General features: G+C 42.2%; 1 protein-coding gene across 7 annotated transcripts in view; it reads right to left on the minus strand.

The window, feature by feature from the left end:
* eps8l2 (EPS8 signaling adaptor L2) overlaps window positions 1-18,475 on the minus strand; it is a 333,811-nt gene that overhangs the window by 89,537 nt on the left and 225,799 nt on the right. For all 7 annotated transcript variants that reach the window (XM_072466344.1, XM_072466339.1, XM_072466342.1 and 4 more), the window contains 3 exons: window positions 4,442-4,506; window positions 3,728-3,889; window positions 2,694-2,843 (listed from right to left, as the gene is read on the minus strand). In XM_072466344.1, coding sequence (XP_072322445.1) covers window positions 2,694-2,843; window positions 3,728-3,889; window positions 4,442-4,471 — 342 coding nt within the window. In that variant the 5' untranslated portion in view covers window positions 4,472-4,506. The remainder of the gene's footprint in view (window positions 1-2,693; window positions 2,844-3,727; window positions 3,890-4,441; window positions 4,507-18,475) is intronic.

An 18,475-nucleotide genomic window follows, 5' to 3' on the forward strand; every position in this document is an offset into this window, starting at 1 on the left:
CCTTATTGAGCTCTTTGAGAAGGTGACCAAACAGGTGGATGAGGGTAAAGCAGTTGATGTGGTGTATATGGATTTCAGTAAAGTGTTTGATAAGGTTCCCCACGGTAGGCTACTGCAAAAATACGGAGGTATGGGATTCAGGGTGATTTAGCAGTTTGGATTAGAAATTGGCTAGCTGGATGAAGACAAAGGGTGGTGGTTGATGGGAAATGTTCAGACTGGAGTCCAGTTACTAGTGGTGTACCACAAGGATCTGTTTTGGGGCCACTGCTGATTGTCATTTTTATAAATGACCTGGAGGGGGGCGTAGCAGGATGGGTGAGTAAATTTGCAGATGACACTGAAGTCGGCGGAGTTGTGGACAGTGCGGAAGGATGTTACAAGTTACAGAGGGACATAGATAAGCTGCAGCGCTGGGCTGAGAGGTGGTAAATGGAGTTTAATGCAGAAAAGTGTGAGGTGATTCATTTTGGAAGGAATAACAGGAAGACAGAGTACTGGGCTGATGGTAAGATTCTTGGCAGTGTGGATGAGCAGAGAGATCTCGGTGTCAATGTACATAGATCCCTGAAAGTTGCCACCCAGGTTGAGAGGGTTGTTAAGAAGGCGTATGGTGTGTTAGCTTTTATTGGTAGAGGGATTGAGTTTCGGAGCCATGAGGTCATGTTGAGGCTGGAGAAAACTCTGGTGCGGCCGCATTTGGAGTATTGCGTGCAATTCTGGTCGCCGCATTATAGGAAGGATGTGGAAGCATTGGAAAGGGTGCAGAGGAGATTTACCAGAATGTTGTCTGGTATGGAGGGAAGATCTTATGAGGAAAGGCTGAGGGACTTGAGGCTGTTTTCGTTAGAGAGAAGAAGGTTAAGAGGTGACTTAATTGAGGCATACAAGATGATCAGAGGATTGGATAGGGTGGACAGTGAGAGCCTTTTTCCTCGGATGGTGATGTCTAGCACGAGGGGACATAGCTTTAAATTGAGGGGAGATAGATATAGGACAGATGTCAGAGGTAGGTTCTTTACTCAGAGAGTAGTAAGGGCGTGGAATGCCCTGCCTGCAACAGTAGTGGACTCGCCAACACTGAGGGCATTCAAATTGTCATTGGATAGACATATGGACGATAAGGGAATAGCGTAGATGGGCTTTAGAGTGGTTTCACAGGTCGGCGCAACATCGAGGGCCGAAGGGCCTGTACTGCGCTGTAATGTTCTATGTTCTATGACCCAACCCACCGCTGGCAGAAGCACAACCGCATGCAAAGCAGCGCAGGAGGCCTCCTCAGATGATTACAGAGGCTGAACCTTCAGACCTTGGGTTGGGGGGGCGGTGGGGGTGTAATAACCCCCATGAGGCTTGCGGGTATACCCTGATTGATCTCCCCGTGGGACTCGTGGAATATGAACTTCCCCGCTAGTGAGCGGACGCCCGCGTAGCTGCGGCTCATTGTATAAATGCTGGCCGTAAATAAACCGGCCACTCGGCTTCATGGGTCAAAATAGTTGTGAGACCTGGAAGAACATAATGAATTAGTAGGGAAAAACTATTTACACAATTTACAAAAAAGCAGTCTTATACTCCACCACAACAAGATTAATATTTAGGTGAGAATATTGAAACCATGGCATGTTGTTGATTGTCTGGTTTGTTGAGAGGCCACTGCAGATACCAACTGCATGAAGATGCGTTCAGTTATACACATGATGTAGGCTATAGTTTACCATTGCTTAATTTTTGGCAACTAGGACAAAATATGAACCTAGCAATTTTGGCAGTGCAACAGCTAAAAAGGTAAGCCAAGCAATGCGGTGGGATGGGGTTTCCATCCACCATCCTAATGCATTGCTGTGTCTGCTGCAACTTATGGGGTCAGTTACTTAGAATAACCATTGGCAATGCAGGCCATGTTGATTCAACTTGTAATTCACTGCACCTCTTCTAGGGTGGCTAGATGCTGGCATTTAGCAATTTCTACCCATTTCTTGGGAATGGAAATCTCCAATCACACCTGTATAATTAGCGCCACGAACATTTCTTTGAAAACCACAATTATTTCAGCAATTTTACCAACATTTTCATAGAATTTCATAGAATTTACAGTGCAGAAGGAGGCCATTCGGCCCATTGAGTCTGCACCGGCTCTTGGAAAGAGCACCCTGCCCAAGGTCAACACCTCCACCCTATCCCCATAACCCAGTAACCCCACCCAACACTAAGGGCAATTTTGGACACTAAGGGTAATTTATCATGGCCAATCCACCTAACCTGCACATCTTTGGACTGTGGGAGGAAACCGGAGCACCCGGAGGAAACCCACGCACACACGGGGTGGATGTGCAGACTCCGCACAGACAGTGACCCAAGCCGGAATTGAACCTGGGACCCTGGAGCTGTGAAGCAATTGTGCTGTCCACAATGCTACTTTGACTGCACTTTGTTATTTCAGTCATTGGTTGCAATCATGGATATTACACTATCACAATGCTTTTTATTCAACAATTCTATATAAAAAAAACATTACCATTCGGAAAATCTTTCTGATTACTAGCCAAGTTTCATTAATAACATGAATAATTTGTGATTCAGTAGTCTATACACAATTACCACTCTCGACACTGCTATAACCATCAGCCTGATGTTATAAGCTGAAGCTCGGCCTCTCCATGCATTTGTTCCTCTCTGCACATTTTACTCACCCCAACCTCATCACAGTTGAAGAAATGCATATCGGGTTTGTGCTGATCGGAGTCTTGACACATGAGCAGTAAAACTGATGGATATTTGGACTGGTTGAGTACAGTTTGGCAGTGATGCACAATGTTTAATGGAAAGTTCTCCAACTCATCCTATCGAAAATAAGGTGGTGGGGGTGGGGTGGAAAACATCAAAAAGAAGATTGAGTAAAGCATACAAAAGAACAGGAAAGAGGCTTACCTTTTCTGAAAAATGGCATACAAGTTGTCTTGCACTGTGGATTGTCATTAAACTCCACAATATCACAATCATCTATAACTATGAATAGACAAATAAAGCTTAGAAAAATAAGCCTCTTCAATAGCAGATGGAACAGACTGCCCACAACAGGGTATCAATGCTTACACCAGTTGCTTAATTGGATTGGATTTGTTTATTGTCACGTGTACCGAGGTACAGTGACAAGTATTTTTCGCGAGCAGCTCAACAGATCATTAAGTACATGAAAAGGAAATAAAAGATAATGGTATTCATATTAGCATTTCATTACTTGGTTGGCAAAGCATTTGAAAATTCATACTGAAATATATGTTACATGGTGCGTGCATTCAAAACTGGAGCACAGATGTCCATACATGTAAATCAGTCCGCAGTCCTAAATGAACCCAAACATTTCTGTTGTAAGAAACAATCTGGTCTTTTCTCCTGAAGATGCTGACTTTTGTTGGGGTATGATTTTACTTTTGTTGGGGTATGATTTTACAGGCAAAATTGCCCTTCTGCATCTTACTCAAACAACCATTTTGCCCATGTTTGCCAAGATAGCAAAGGTGGACAGACATATTTTTCATGGGTGGCATCAGAGCCAAATCAGATCCTAATTCAGATAGAGAATGCAGTGAATTGGTGGGTGAAGGACGTGGACAGGAACCTGCAACCCATAGTTTACTTTGGTGCTCCAAAATTCTGCACTGATTCTATGTGGCTGACAATTACTGTCTGTATCTATTTAAAAACAAATCCTAGACATTGTTACCTGATTTTCACAGTCCAGCAGTCTGATGGCTTTGTCATTGACTTGCAGCAGCATCTCCTGAGTCCACACCTTCCCTTTCGAATCCAACTGCAGTAGTTTCTTGATGCCATCATCTATTGTCACAATGGACTCACTCTTGTCCATTGCGAACGTGGCGAGATGCTAGAAGCAAGAACAAGCAACAGATCTGTGTGTCTTACAGCTTGGTTTACAACTCCAAAAGGATGGTTAAGTTAATTCACTGAGTGCATTCACCATTTCATCCTTCTATCACATTTAAATACGATACTTAAATTTTCCAGAGACTGCGAAGTCTGGCTTTTATATTCTATAGTGTTTCAGATGTTGTGTAAAATTAATGTTGCGTTCCTTTATTAACAATCTTTATCTCTTTTCTACTATGTACAGAACATTAGCCACGAGTTAGGGATATAGGGGTGAGGTTTAATCCTTAGTCTTTGTTAGTGCTGCTCTGCACTTATACACACAACTCACTGTCACGACTGACAAAAGCTATGACTTCTGTTATTAAGCATTTACATTTTAGCATTGAATTATAATATATATATATAATACCCCACTGCCTGGAACTGGAAGTATTCGAGGCAGAAACACAATGTATTTCAATGGGCTGGAAGAAGTCACATTAACTAACTACAAAATAACCCCCTGTACATTCTAATCACTTCAGCAGTTCATTTATTGCAGCATTACCTCCACGTGGTACTGAGATGTCTCCTGCATGATAACATTGGAATTGGAATACTTCTTTCGTTGCTCTGTAACAGATAGTTCAAATTAATCACTAATGCTGGACTTAACAGAGTGAAAGAGGAAAGGATGAAGTTACTTCTTATCAAGGCAACAATGGTCAGTGCCAAGAGCGAAACGGTTTTACAAATTAGGATATTATTAGGAGGAAATGCCACAAATGTATAGTTCCAACTACTGGTTCTGTACAAAGGGCCAAGAATTAGCAGCAAGCAAAAATATATCTTCCATTGTAACACTTGATTTATCACTTACAAATTCAAGTCCGTCAAAAATGTCTTCTTGGGTTCAGTGACATCGGTCATTCCCATAAGTGGATCACACATTCCTCACATTCCAGAGTTGACTCACACTATTCAATATTGAATATGTAACCCAGCAACATGTCAATATGATATCCTGGTGATCTGAACTAGATATCGGCAGTGGTCATAAAGGCGAGTGGGCATAAAGGTAGCACTGTTGGCCGGTATTCTGGTTCTCCAGCTTCATCCCACCCCCAGGCCATTTCCCCCAGAGACAGCATGGTGAGCGAGGGAGTGGCAGCACAGGCAGCAGGTAGCCAACTGACCCTGCAATTGGACAGCGAAAATCAATTGTCCATAGTCACCTGTGATTGTCCAGTCGGCCACCAGGTTCCGGCCAGCTGTGGGGCAGTGGAGTTGCCCCTTGGTGGCAGATCGAGAGCCCAGTGCTCCTGGCAGCCTTAAACGCCCCCACTATCTGCCTGGAGTCAGTTGTAGACTGTCCTCTGGGAGGTTCACCTCCCCCCCCTCCCCCTCAATGTTGCAGGGAGAACTTACTTGCCAAACGCTCTGCAGCTGCTTACAAGCAGGAGAGCCTCCAATTGGACCACAAGCTTCCCGAGTGCCAGCCTGACATTCGTAATTGGACAGCAAGTTAGCCAGGGGCCATTAATTGGCCAATTCAGGGGAAGGTCATAGGAGATCACAGATGAGTAACTGCCTCCCACACACCTGTGAACCTCCTTTGAGCTTGGTGGTAGGGTCGTAAAGCCCACAGGGGATACGTTCTGTCCATTATGTCCAGCAGAACCATCCTCATCAGATGAGGCCACAATCAATCACTAAACTATTTTTTTTTTTTCCAGAAACAAAGTGACATGCAGAGCAAAAGTAATGATTTAATTCAATCAAGGCAACCTGTTTTTGCTGACAACAACGTATTAATGAACACAATGTGTCATCCTGCTTGATTTAAATAAAATTATTTCTAACAATACTCCAGCACTCTAACCTTCTAAGCCAGAATGAGTGAGCCATTTTCTGTACAAAATCTGGTTGTCAGAAAATGGTTGTGTTTTCCTCCCAATTCTCACTACCAAAGGTGAGGGATATGTCAGCCAACCCCTGCTAAGTGACCAATGCCAGGAGCTTCCCAAAACCATGGTTGTGAGATGCTCCTTAAATTAATACTGAAACAGTATAATCACTTGTTATAGTTTGTAGCCTTTGGGGAAACAACTTCAATGTCTAGCTCTTTAACATTTTAACCACCCTCTATTTCAGAGCTTTTTACTCACTCCTTTTTTTAAAAACTTGCAGAAATATCTTATGAATCAAAAACCCAACATTTAAGTTTTGCTGTTTTCCAAATTCTTTTTGTGGAAAATACATTTGAAACACCCCAAAAGATAACAGTCTTGCATGGTATTGTTTATGGATCCATGAAAAGAGGACTAATGTAGCGCTGTCAAGTTCTCTTGAGATAACCATGGTCTCATTTTTCTTACCTTTATCCACATTTTTAATGTCTTATTTTAAGAATACTTAATCACCTCCATTCAAAAACCTATTATGGATTTGGTTTCCATCATTGTTTCAGTATTCCATGCTGCAACAAATCCTCTTCGTAAAAAAATCATTTCCCTCTCTTTGCTCTTTCAATAATGACCTCAAGTTCATGCCATCTGAAGAGCAATACATTTTTCCAGTTTACCTCACACAAATTATGAATACCTATCAGATCTGCTTTTAATCTTCTTTATTCTATTATTAAAAGATACTCCGCTTTGCTCGCCTCACTTCATTAAAACACCTTGGGATGGATTCTCCAGCCTCCCAGCCGTGTGTTTCCCAGTGGCGCCGTAAATGGAATGCCCATTGAAGCCACCCCACGTGGCCGGGAAACCAGCTGGTGGGGTGCGCTGCCAGCAGGCCTGGAGAATCCCGCTGCCAGTAAACGGTCGGAGAATTCTGACCCTTATTCTTAGAATCATATTTGTGTATCATGACTGCACTCTGTCCAGGATGCAGATATCTTTCAAACAGTAAAGTGATTAAAATGGGACACAATGTTCTCATTGCAACCGATACAAATAATTTACACTTGGCCCATTTTAATTATTCACATGAATTGCTGCTGTCACTGAAGCTTGTTTGATTATTTTAAGAAAAAGGAATTTTGCGGTTTCCTTCCCTCATAAATGGGATCTTCCCCTTTCCTTATACCTTTCCCAGGAGGCTGTGTATTGGGGGAGGGGGATAAAACCGATGGCACACAGGAGTTCATGATGTCTGGATGGAATGAGGTTGACTGGTATGTTTGTATCTTTTTTTGTAGGTTTCTTACGCACTTTGTTGTTTTGTGCTCTGTGTTCCTGAAGCCCAAGCTGTTGTCCTACATTTGAAGAGTTGGGGATCTGAAACCCCATGTTTTTCTGCTTATTGCTCATTTTATGCTTTTACCAGTTAATAATACATACCTCCTCCTTTCTTTCTCAGTTCCCCTGCATTCAATTTCATCTGACATCTATTTGCATATTGACTAACTTCTCTGTCCTCCTGAAATCATTTATAGTTAACAACATACACTAATTAGGTGCTATCTGCGAATCTTGATATTGTGCTGCCCGTGATCTTAGCCAGTGCTGACGCAATGGGCTGAATGGTTTTCTTCTGCATTGTAGCTTTTCTATGGTTTCATTGTTCTGTTGAGCTTGACATAGATAGACACTGCCCGAGTTTATTATCTTGTTTAAGCGCCATCAAGGAAATTTATTTCACAGTATTTAAAAGTACACAATATTTATATATTGGGTGAGATACTTTGGCCTCCCTATGGCATGTTTCTCGGTGGCGGAAGGCCATTCTTGGTCCGGTAACGGGATCTTCTGGCACCGCCGCTGTCAATGAGATTTCCCATTGAATCCACTGCACACCGCCGAGAAACCAGCAGCAGGCCTGCGGCATCTGTGGGACCGGAAGATCTCACCCTATATATGCAAAACTACACAAATCAACAGCTTTTATGCCAATTTAGCTCATGGGAAATTAAGCCCAAATTTGAGAATTGCATGAGCATATTTATAGTGCAAAAACTTGCATAAAAGAAACAGAAATCAGAATAGAATATTTTGCCCATCGAGAGCACACATGCCATCTTCCAACTTTAAAGACACCCGTTATCTAATTTATATTATTTAAATTAAACAAATCAAAGTAAAGCCATAAATTCTACTTTATACATATTTAGCAGAGAAAATAATTTTCTCATTTTAACATACAGATTCTGATGCCATAAAAAGTAATCAGAGGTATATGAATATATATACATATCTATTATGTTTCAGTACGGGCGTAACTTGCTCTCTTATATCATGCAATCATTCAATAGGATTAGTGTGTAGTAAATCTTTAACATAGAACTGCTCAAACTAGTTATGCGTGAATATCTTCAGGGGAAAAAGGCTCAACTCTGCTCTCATGTTGTTTTTACACTGAAATTTTCCAGTAAATGATTGGCTAATATGCATGCATTAAAACAGTATTTATATCTATTGTTCTCTTTTCAATCAATTTCTCATCCATGTCGTCATACTCATGTTATGACCATGTACTTTCATTTTATCAACAAGCTTCAAGGCAGAAGTGTCAAATGCCTTTTGAAAATCCATACTCGCATCTATTCAGATATTCAATTAATTCTTCAAAATGTTCTGTTCCATTTATCAGACACAACCTGTCTCATGCAAATCCATGTTGGTTGTCCTTAATTAATCAATGTTTTTCTAGATGGTGATTAATTTTCTGTCATATTATGGCCTTTAGAAACTGCCCCAAGGTGACCAAACAGGTGGATGAGGGTAAAGCAGTTGATGTGGTGTATATGGATTTCAGTAAAGCGTTTGATAAGGTTCCCCACGGTAGGCTACTGCAGAAAATACAGAAGCATGGGATTCAGGGAGATTTAGCAGTTTGGATCAGAAATTGGCTAGCTGGAAGAAAACAAAGGTTGGTGGTTGATGGGAAGTGTTCAGACTGGAGTCCAGTTACTAGTGGTGTACCACAAGGATCTGTTTTGGGGCCACTGCTGTTTGTCATTTTTATAAATGACCTGGAGGAGGGCGTAGAAGGATGGGTGAGTAAATTTGCAGGTGACACTAAAGTCGGTGGAGTTGTGGACAGTGCGGAAGGATGTTACAAGTTACAGAGGGACATAGATAAGCTGCAGCGCTGGGCTGAGAGGTGGCAAATGGAGTTTAATGCAGAAAAGTGTGAGGTGATTCATTTTGGAAGGAATAACAGGAAGACAGAGTACTGGGCTAATGGTAAGATTCTTGGCAGTGTGGATGAGCAGAGAGATCTCGGTGTCCATGTACATAGATCCCTGAAAGTTGCCACCCAGGTTGAGAGGGTTGTTAAGAAGGCATACGGTGTGTTAGCTTTTATTGGTAGAGGGATTGAGTTTCAGAGCCATGAGGTCATGTTGCAGCTGTACAAAACTCTGGTGCGGCCGCATTTGGAGTATTGCGTGCAATTCTGGTCACCACATTATAGGAAGGATGTGGAAGCATTGGAAAGGGTGCAGAGGGGATTTACCAGAATGTTGCCTGGTATGGAGGGAAGATCTTATGAGAAAAGGCTGAGGGACTTGAGGCTGTTTTCGTTAGAGAGAAGAAGGTTAAGAGGTGACTTAATTGAGGCATACAAGATGATCAGAGGATTGGATAGGGTGGACAGTGAGAGCCTTTTTCCTCAGATGGTGATGTCTAGCACGAGGGAACATAGCTTTAAATTGAGGGGAGATAGATATAAGACAGATGTCAGAGGTAGGTTCTTTACTCAGAGTAGTAAGGGTGTGGAATGCCCTGCCTGCAACAGTAGTTGACTCGCCAACACTAAGGGTATTCAAATGATCATTGGATAGACATATGGACAATAAGGGAATAGTGTAGATGGGCTTTAGAGTGGTTTCACAGGTCGGCGCAACATCGAGGGCCGAAGGGCCTGTACTGCGCTGTAATGTTCTATGTTCTATGCCCCACTGTTGACTCGCCTACAGTTATACGTTTTGTGCCTTTAAAGTGTTACACTTAGAACCCTCTTAGCAGTTTCGCATAACTTCCATAACTCAGGATGATTGTGGTCAGACCTTCTCAAATCTCTGAATTCTCTCAACATTATTGGATACATGCCGTCAGGACCCAATCTCTCATCAGCTTAAAGTTCCACCAAATCTTTCAGCATTACTGCCTTAGTCATGGCAAGGTTTACTCCATTTACACAACCACCATTTCCTTTCTTATGCCCTTATGTTTCAATTTCATTTCAATCAATTGTCATCTTAGTTCAATGAGGAGGCAGCAAGGTGGCCCAGTGTTTATCACTACTGCCTCACCGTGCTGAGGATCCGGATTCGGTCCCGGCCCCGGCTCACTGTCCGTGTGGGGTTTGCACATTCCCCCTGTACCTGTGTGGGTCTCACCCCCACAACTCAAAGATGTGCAGGCAGGCCACACTAAATTGCCCCTTAATTGGAAAAAAATGAATTGGGAACTCTAAATTTTTTTTTTTTTTAAATCTTAGTTCAATGAAAGGTATCCATTGAATTCTGGCATTCCCTACCATGAATGCCTGTAATATACTTCTGACCAATCCCAAAATTGCTTTAGTGCACATATGTGGAAATCAATATCCCCAGACATGAAGAACCTGCTTGACGAAACGTTTTCCTAAGTCTGAAGTGAAAACAATTCTCCTTGTTAGACGTTCTTGGTGATAATATAGTAGTGAGCATCTGTCCATTGCTCCCGGATATCATTCCCCCTTTAAAAAAATTATGTTCTGAGGTAATCTTATTTACTCTCAATACTTGTCCTTGCTCTGCTTTTTGAAACAGCCCTCTCCAATTGTAAACGTATAAACCCATTCATGGTAGTTTTATACCTCAGTGTATAACATGACGATTCAGCTTTCTGGCTTTTTTAACTAACCACACATCATGACTTGCGTATATCTCTCTCTCTCTCTGTCCCTTCAAACAGGCTCACAATCTCTCCCTCCCAAACAAACATATCACAAATTGTACATGTGGATATATTTGCACCTTGCAATTCTTGTAAATGCTCGGATTATGATCATTTGCATTGTGTGAATTACACAAGAACATAAGAAATTGGAGAAAGAGAAGACCAGATGGTCTATCGAGCAAGCTCTGCTATTTAATATGATCATTGGTGATTTTGGGTTTCAACTCCACTTTCCTGCCATCTCCCAGTATCCCTTGATTTCCTGACAGACCAAACATTTGTCTATCCCAGCCTTAAATGCATTCAATAATGGAGCACCACGTCCCTCTGGGGTAAAGAATTCCAATTAAATTCAGAACCCTCATTGAAGTAATTTCTTCTCACCTCAGTTCTAAATGATTGGCCCAAAGATGTGCAGGTTAGGTGAATTGGCCATGCTAAATTGCCTCTTAGTGTGTCCAAAGGTGTGCAAGTTATGTGGGGTTATGTGGGTAGGGCAGGAGAGTGGGCCTGGGTGGGGTGCTCTCTCAGAGGGTCAGTGCAGATTTGATGGGCTGAATGGCCTCCTTCTGCACCAAGGATTCTATGGCCCCTTATGCTGAGATGGTATCCCCGTGCTTTAGACTCCCCAACCATCGGAAACAATCTCTCAGCGTTGAACCTATCAAGCCCCTTCAAAGTCCAGTACATTTCAGTGTGATTGCCTCTCATTCTTCCAAACGCCAGAGGTTATACAACAGTTCATTCAGCATCTCATCATAGGACAATCTCACCATGCCAAGGACCAGTTTAGTGAACCTTCACTGTACCGTCTCTTATGCAAGTCTATCCTTTATTAAATATGAGGGCCAAAGCCTTACACATATTCCAGGTGTGATCTCACCATTGCCCTCTATTACTGACACAATATTTATCTTTCTTGCACTCAATCCCTTGCTATAAAAGGCCAATGTGCCATTTGCCTTCCTAATTTCTTGCTACACCTGTATGCTAACATTCTGCATTCCTTGTACAGACACACCCAAACCTCTCCAAGTACCAATATTTATAATTTCACACCTTTTAAGAAGAACTGTATGGAAATAAATAATACATAAATGAATAAAATAAATTATCTTTTGCATTGGTGGCCTACATTTATCTTGTATCTCTTTATCAAGTCTCATTTTAATTTTAGTTTCTCTGTTCACAATGAATTCTATACTTCACTGTATATTGTTACTTATTGCAGGAATATGTTTCATCCATGCTCCAATTTTTCATGCTCCAATTTTTCCTTTGGTCCTATTATTTGTGCAATACATTATGCCAAATGTTATTATTTTTTAAAATATAAATTTAGAGTACCCAATTCTTTTTATTTCCAATTAAGGGGCAATTTAGTGTGGCCAATCCACCTACCCTGCACATCTTTTTGGGTTGTGGGGGTAAGGCCCACGCAATGCCAAATTTTCTTAATTGTTCTTTTCATCTAGTTATCTCTGTATCATTGAAATTCACCCTGTCCCCCGCCTTTGTCAAGTATCTTTATTGATTTTAATATTAAATGTCAGTTATATTGTGGTGCATTGTGATAAAATCACTTGCCTAGAACGGGGTTTTTCAAACTCAGGATCATGACCTGCGGGTGGGTTGTGGGCGGGTGTCGGAAGAGTCATGGGAAGAAGTGACCAACAGCCGGCCGTGGGCAATCCCCGATTGGCTGTGGCGTTCGAAGAGGAGGGGCGACGCTGGGCTGGGTGCTGGTTACCACAGTGGGGGGGGGGGGGGGGGGGGGGGCCGGCGGCGGAGGAGGAACAGAGACAGGGGCTGATGGGCAGATGTCCTCTGCGCTCTGCTTGGCTCATCCCCTACCGCCGATCGGCACTATGTGACCTGCAGCTCCGTGGTGAAGCTGCTCAATGGCTGGCACAACGGCTACTTGCACTCCCACGATGTGGAGTACTGGTCAGGAAGTGCTCTGCAGTCTGTGGTTGGGATGGATGCATCTAACAACAGTAACAGATACTGGACAGTGAGAGGGAAGGCAGGCCAGCTTTGTCAGAGAGGAATACCGATCAAATGTGGCCAGGCAATACAGCTGACATATGTCAACACAGTAAGAAGTCTGACAACACCAGGTTAAAGGCCAACAGGTTTGTTTCAAACACTAGCTTTCGGAGCACTGCTCCTTTCTCAGATGAAGAAACCTACACAGTCATCACTAGTGTGACTTGGACGTTTGGACAGTGCAATGCAGTAGAACCAGGAAGAAATATTGTGACATTGCGTGTGCTTGGCAAGTTACTTCATCTTGTTTAAAGTAATAGTTTGTAAAGCTAAAAAAAGAATATACTTTTTTCTATACTTTCTTAATTAGGGACGGCACGATGGATGGCACTGCTGCCTCACAGCTCCAGGGACCCGGGTTCAATTCCAGCCTCGGGTAACTGTCTGTGTGGAGTTTGCATTTCTCCTCGTTTCTGCGTGGATTTCCTCCGGGTGCTCCGGTTTCCTCCCATAGTCCAAAGATGCGCAGGTTAGGTGGATTGGCCATTCTAAATTGTCCCTTAATGTCCAAAAGGTTAGGTGGGGTTACTGGGGTACGGGGATAGGTGGAGGCATGGCCCTAAGTGGAGTGCTCTCTCCAAGGGCTGGTGCAGACTCGAAGGGCTGAATGGCCTCCTTCTGCACTGTAAGTTCTATGAGTCTATGCTTACATTTTGAAGGAAATGGTACATATTTAAAACAAAGTTTGTGTATAAATATAAGAATACACATATGTCACGGAAATTGCTTTAATTTTCAGTACTAAAAAATGTCAGTTATACAGCTATAAAGGGCAGCACGGTAGCATTGTGGTTAGCACAATTGCTTCACAGCTCCAGGGTCCCAGGTTCGATTCCCGGCTTGGGTCACTGTCTGTGCGGAGTCTGCACGTTCTCCCCATGTGTGCTCCGGTTTCCTCCCACAGTCCAAAGAGGTGCAGGTTAGGTGGATTGGCCATGATAAATTGCCCTTAGTGTCCAAAATTGCCCTTAGTGTTGAGTGGGGTTACTGGGTTATGGGGATAGGGTGGAGGTGTGGGCTTGGGTAGGGTGCTCTTTCAAAGAGCCGGTGCAGACTCGATGGGCGAATGGCCTCCTTCTGCACTGTAGATTCTATGATAAACTTGGAAAAATCAGGTATTGGAAATAATGTTTCAAAGTCAAAAAGAATGCCGACCACGACCAGCCTTCAAATACAAATGCTGGAATCTTCCTGCCAGAAGCAACAAAGAGCGGGTCACGTGCCTGACACGCACACTGACGTCATGCGCCCTTTTCTGTGCTTTGGGCGAAATCACGGAGGAGCGATTCCCTCATTTTGTAGTTGCCAGCAAGCAAACAACAGGACTGTGAAGAACAGATGATGGATTATTTTGGAATAATGACGAGAGGCCCAGAGACACAAAACAACTGAATCTTCTGGAGAACGCTTCTCAGGAGAGTACACAGCAGGACAAAGCAGTGCTGGTGTAAGCTGTACCAGAACCTCTGGTGAATAACCCATTTAGAAGAAACTGAAACTGGGAAGAAAGCAGTATAAAGATGATTTCTTGAGGTATGGCTTTAATTGTGCAATTGCAAATCAGGATGCAAAGCCCATGTGCATTATATCCAGGAAATACAGGCAAATGAAAGTTCAAAACCCTCAAAACCTCAAAAGGCATTTGCATAGTCAGTTCGAGGTCAAACATCTCGATTTCTTTCCAAAGGATGCAAAACTTAATCGGCAGCTTCGCAGAAATGCAACACAGAATGACCAAGCAAGTGAGATCCTGAGGACCAAGCAGGCTAATCTGTCGCATTAAAGGTGTTATGGGCCAGGGTTTAGAGAACCCCAATGTGTGTCATGGAGTTCACCTGACCCACAACTTTTAATAGATTGTGGTATGGGGAGCACATGGCCCACTCTACAGGTGCGGTAGTGCAGAAATGGAAAAGTATTTTTTAAAGCAAAACAATGTTTGTTCTGGGAACTCAAGTTAACCTTTTTAAAACATACAGTGAACATCTTAGCGACCATTAATTCAAATAGAACCCCCAAAGACTACAACACTAAGTAATCCTGTAAGCTTTCCTTTTAACATCCATAAGACTTAAAAACACCTTTTTGCAGAAAGACATCAGGCTTAACTTCACTACTGAGAACAGTTACCACGTTGAAATCAGCAAATGGACACTCATAAGCTTTCAGAGATTCACACACATCCTGCTGTGATTGCAGCTTCTCCAAAACTAAAATGAAACCAAACCCACCCTGCAGCAAAAAACCTAAAGTGAAAGTAAAAAGCTGACAGATAGCCCAGCTCCACCCACTCTCTGACATCACTGCAGTAATAAACAGCCATTTCTTAAAGGTACTCTCACTACAGATATTTATTTACACACTCATTTATAAACACTCATTTCTTAAAGGTTCTCTCACATGACAAAGGTAAGAAATAATGACGAGTTGCGAAGGCTGGCCGGCGTGGGTCGCGACGGTTGGCTGGCTGGTAAGTGAGGGTCCCCGGAAAAAAAAGTTTGAAAAATAATGGCCGAGAACATGCCCACCAGGAACTGTAATGAGTCTGGTCATACCTTTGCCCTTCAGAAAAGAATGCTGGGTATGGAACATGTATGGAGTTCAATTTTCCGCCAATTTTCCTGAACTAAAAATATCCGCCTCATCCTCCACCTGTTCTTGTTCTTTTTCAACCATCCGATCAAAAATTATTTCTGATAATTGAACTTCCACTTCATCTTCACTCTGATTTCTCCTCTTGTCTTAACCTATGACTTTGCGACCTTGTTACTACACAATCCGGAAAAATCCCAGGATACTTGTCCTTCAACACTTCAGTTGTCTGATTTTCCACTGGTTTCTCAAGCACAGTAGGCATCACTCCCACCTGTGATCCAGCTATATCATTACCCAAGATAAACTCTATTCCTGGACAAGATAGTTTCTCTATTAATCCTACACCACTTCACCACTCTTCACTGGACTTTCCAACCTTACCTTATATAATGGAACACTGCTCCTCTCACCCTGAATTCCACATATTACCACCTTTTCTGGCAATATTCTTCCCAAACTACATAACTCCTCATCTCTTACCATTAAAGATTGACTAGCTGCCGTATCTCTTAAAATTGTGACTTATTTACCTGCTCCTCCTGATACACACGAGTAAACTTTACCCACACAAGTAAATTCTTTAAAGAGATCTGGCAACCTTCTTATCAATCACCTCTTGATCAGGCTGTACAATCTTTTGCACCTCCTTCGCTTCACTTGGGCTTTCCTTTACCACCTTAACAAACCCCACTGGCTTACCCTGTTTTACCACATCAGCCTTCCCAATGCTTTTCTTCAACCACCAACACTGTGACTTTACATGGCCTAGTTTGTTACAGTGAAAACATTTGAAACTTTCCATGTCTCTTCCACCCTCCTGGATTTCTTTTTTAATCTGAGGTACACCCTCCTTATTATCTCCCATCAGATCACCTTTACCTTTACCACTTGAGTATTTCTCATGTCCCCAGTTTCTATCCCTCACAGGCTGAAACTGATGTCGGAAACCAAGCTTTGATTTATGAACTAATTCATAATCTTCTGCCATTTCTGCTGTTAATCTCACAGTTTTAACACTCTGTTCTTCCACATGAGTTCTCACTACATCAGGAATTGAATTTTTAAACTCCTCCAAAAGCATAATTTCTCTGAGAGCTTCATACGTTTGGTCTATTTTCAAAGCCCTTATCCACCTATCAAAATTACTCTGTTTGAGCCTTTCAAACTCCATGTATGTTTGACCAAATTCTTTCCTTAATTTTCAAAACCTTTTTCTGTAAGCTTCAGGCACGAGTTTATCTGCACCTAAGATGGATTTTTTCACCTCCTCGTACGTCCCAGATACCTCATCCAGTAGTGATGCAAACATTTCACTAGCCCTACCTACCAGCTTTGTTTGAATCAGTAATACCCACATGTCCTGTGGCCATTTCATTTGTTTAGCTACCTTCTCAAATTAAATGAAAAAGGCTTCTACCTCCTTCTCGTCAAACCTTGGCAATGCTTGGACATATTTAAATAGATCCCCACCAAGCCTTCGACTATGATGCTCTTTCTCACTATCCTCATCACTATCCTCCAACTGTAAGTTTCCCTTTACGTCTGCCAATTTTAACTGACTTATGTTTCGTAGCCATTTTCTGAAGTTCAAACTCTCTCTTTTTCGCTTTCCTCTCTATCTCTTTCCTTTTCCTCTCTATCTCTTTCTTTGTTTCTTTCTTCTCTCTCCTTTTCTTTTTCTCTCATTGCATATTCAAGCTGCTTTAATTCTTTTTCATGTTCAAGTTGCTAATCTGCAACTGGATCTTTGCCATTTCTAATGAGTCAGCCTGTATCTCAGGCAACTTTAAATGCTTAACCACCACCATAATTACCTCATCTTTTCGCATTTTGTCAGGTAATGTTAACTGTAATGTTTTTGCCAAATCTAACAGTCTGCTTTTAGTCTCTGTCCATAAGGTACTGCGAATGACCGTCTCCACCTCCAAAAATGTCAGAGCCTCTGAAAGAGCCATTGTCCACACTCCCCACTTAAACTAAAATACCACACCTGAAAAGCAACCACAATATGCTCACTCCTCACTGTCTTTAAGTTCACTAAGCCAATCCAATAGATAGACTTTTATCCCCCTCGAGTCCCCAATTTGTTATAGGCCAGGGTTTAGAGAACCCCAAAGTGTATCATGGAGTTCACCTGACCCACAACTTTTAATAGATTGTGGTATGGGGAGCACATGGCCCACTCTACAAGTGTGGTAGTGCAGAAATGGAAAAGTATTTTTTTAAAGCGAAACAATGATTATTCTGTGAACTCAAGTTAACCTTTTTAAAACATAGTGAAGATCTTAGCGACCATTAATTCAAATAGAACCCCCAAAGACTACAACACTAAGTAATCCTTCAAGCTTTCCTTTTAACATCCATAAGACTTTAAAACACCTTTTTGCAGAAAGACATCATGCTTAACTTCACTACTGAGAACAGTTACCACGTTGAAATCAGAAAATGGACACGCATAAGCTTGCAGAGATTCACACACATCCTGCTGTGATTGCAGCTTCTCCAAAACTAAAATGAAACCAAATCCACCCTACAGCAAAATACCTAAAGCGCAAGTAAAAAGCTGACAGATAGCCCAGCTCCACCCACTCTCTGACATCACTGCAGCAATAAACAGCCATTTCTTAAAGGTACTCTCAGATATTTATATACACACCCATTTATAAACACTTACTTCTTAAAGGTTCTCTCACATGACAAAGGTAAGAAATAATGACGAGTTGCGAAGGCTGGCCGGCGTGGGTCGCGACTGTTGGCTGGCTGGTAAGTGAGGGTCCCCGGAAAAAAAGTTTGAAAAATAATGGCCTAGAACATGCCCACCAGGAACTGTAATGAGTCTGGTCATACCTTTGCCCTTCAGAAAAGAATGCTGGGTATGGAACATGTATGGAGTTCAATTGGCATGATTTGGAATAATTCTTATTAAAACAGCTAAATTAAAATGTCAAATATGTCCTCTCCATATCACACCACCAGGATTTGAGATCTTTGCTTTAGTTCCTGATTTGTGACCCAAGAGAAAATTGCACGAAGTTAACACAAAGATCAATATTGAAGTATTT

Source organism: Scyliorhinus torazame, chromosome 10, assembly GCF_047496885.1.
Source record: "Scyliorhinus torazame isolate Kashiwa2021f chromosome 10, sScyTor2.1, whole genome shotgun sequence".
NCBI lineage: Eukaryota > Metazoa > Chordata > Chondrichthyes > Carcharhiniformes > Scyliorhinidae > Scyliorhinus > Scyliorhinus torazame.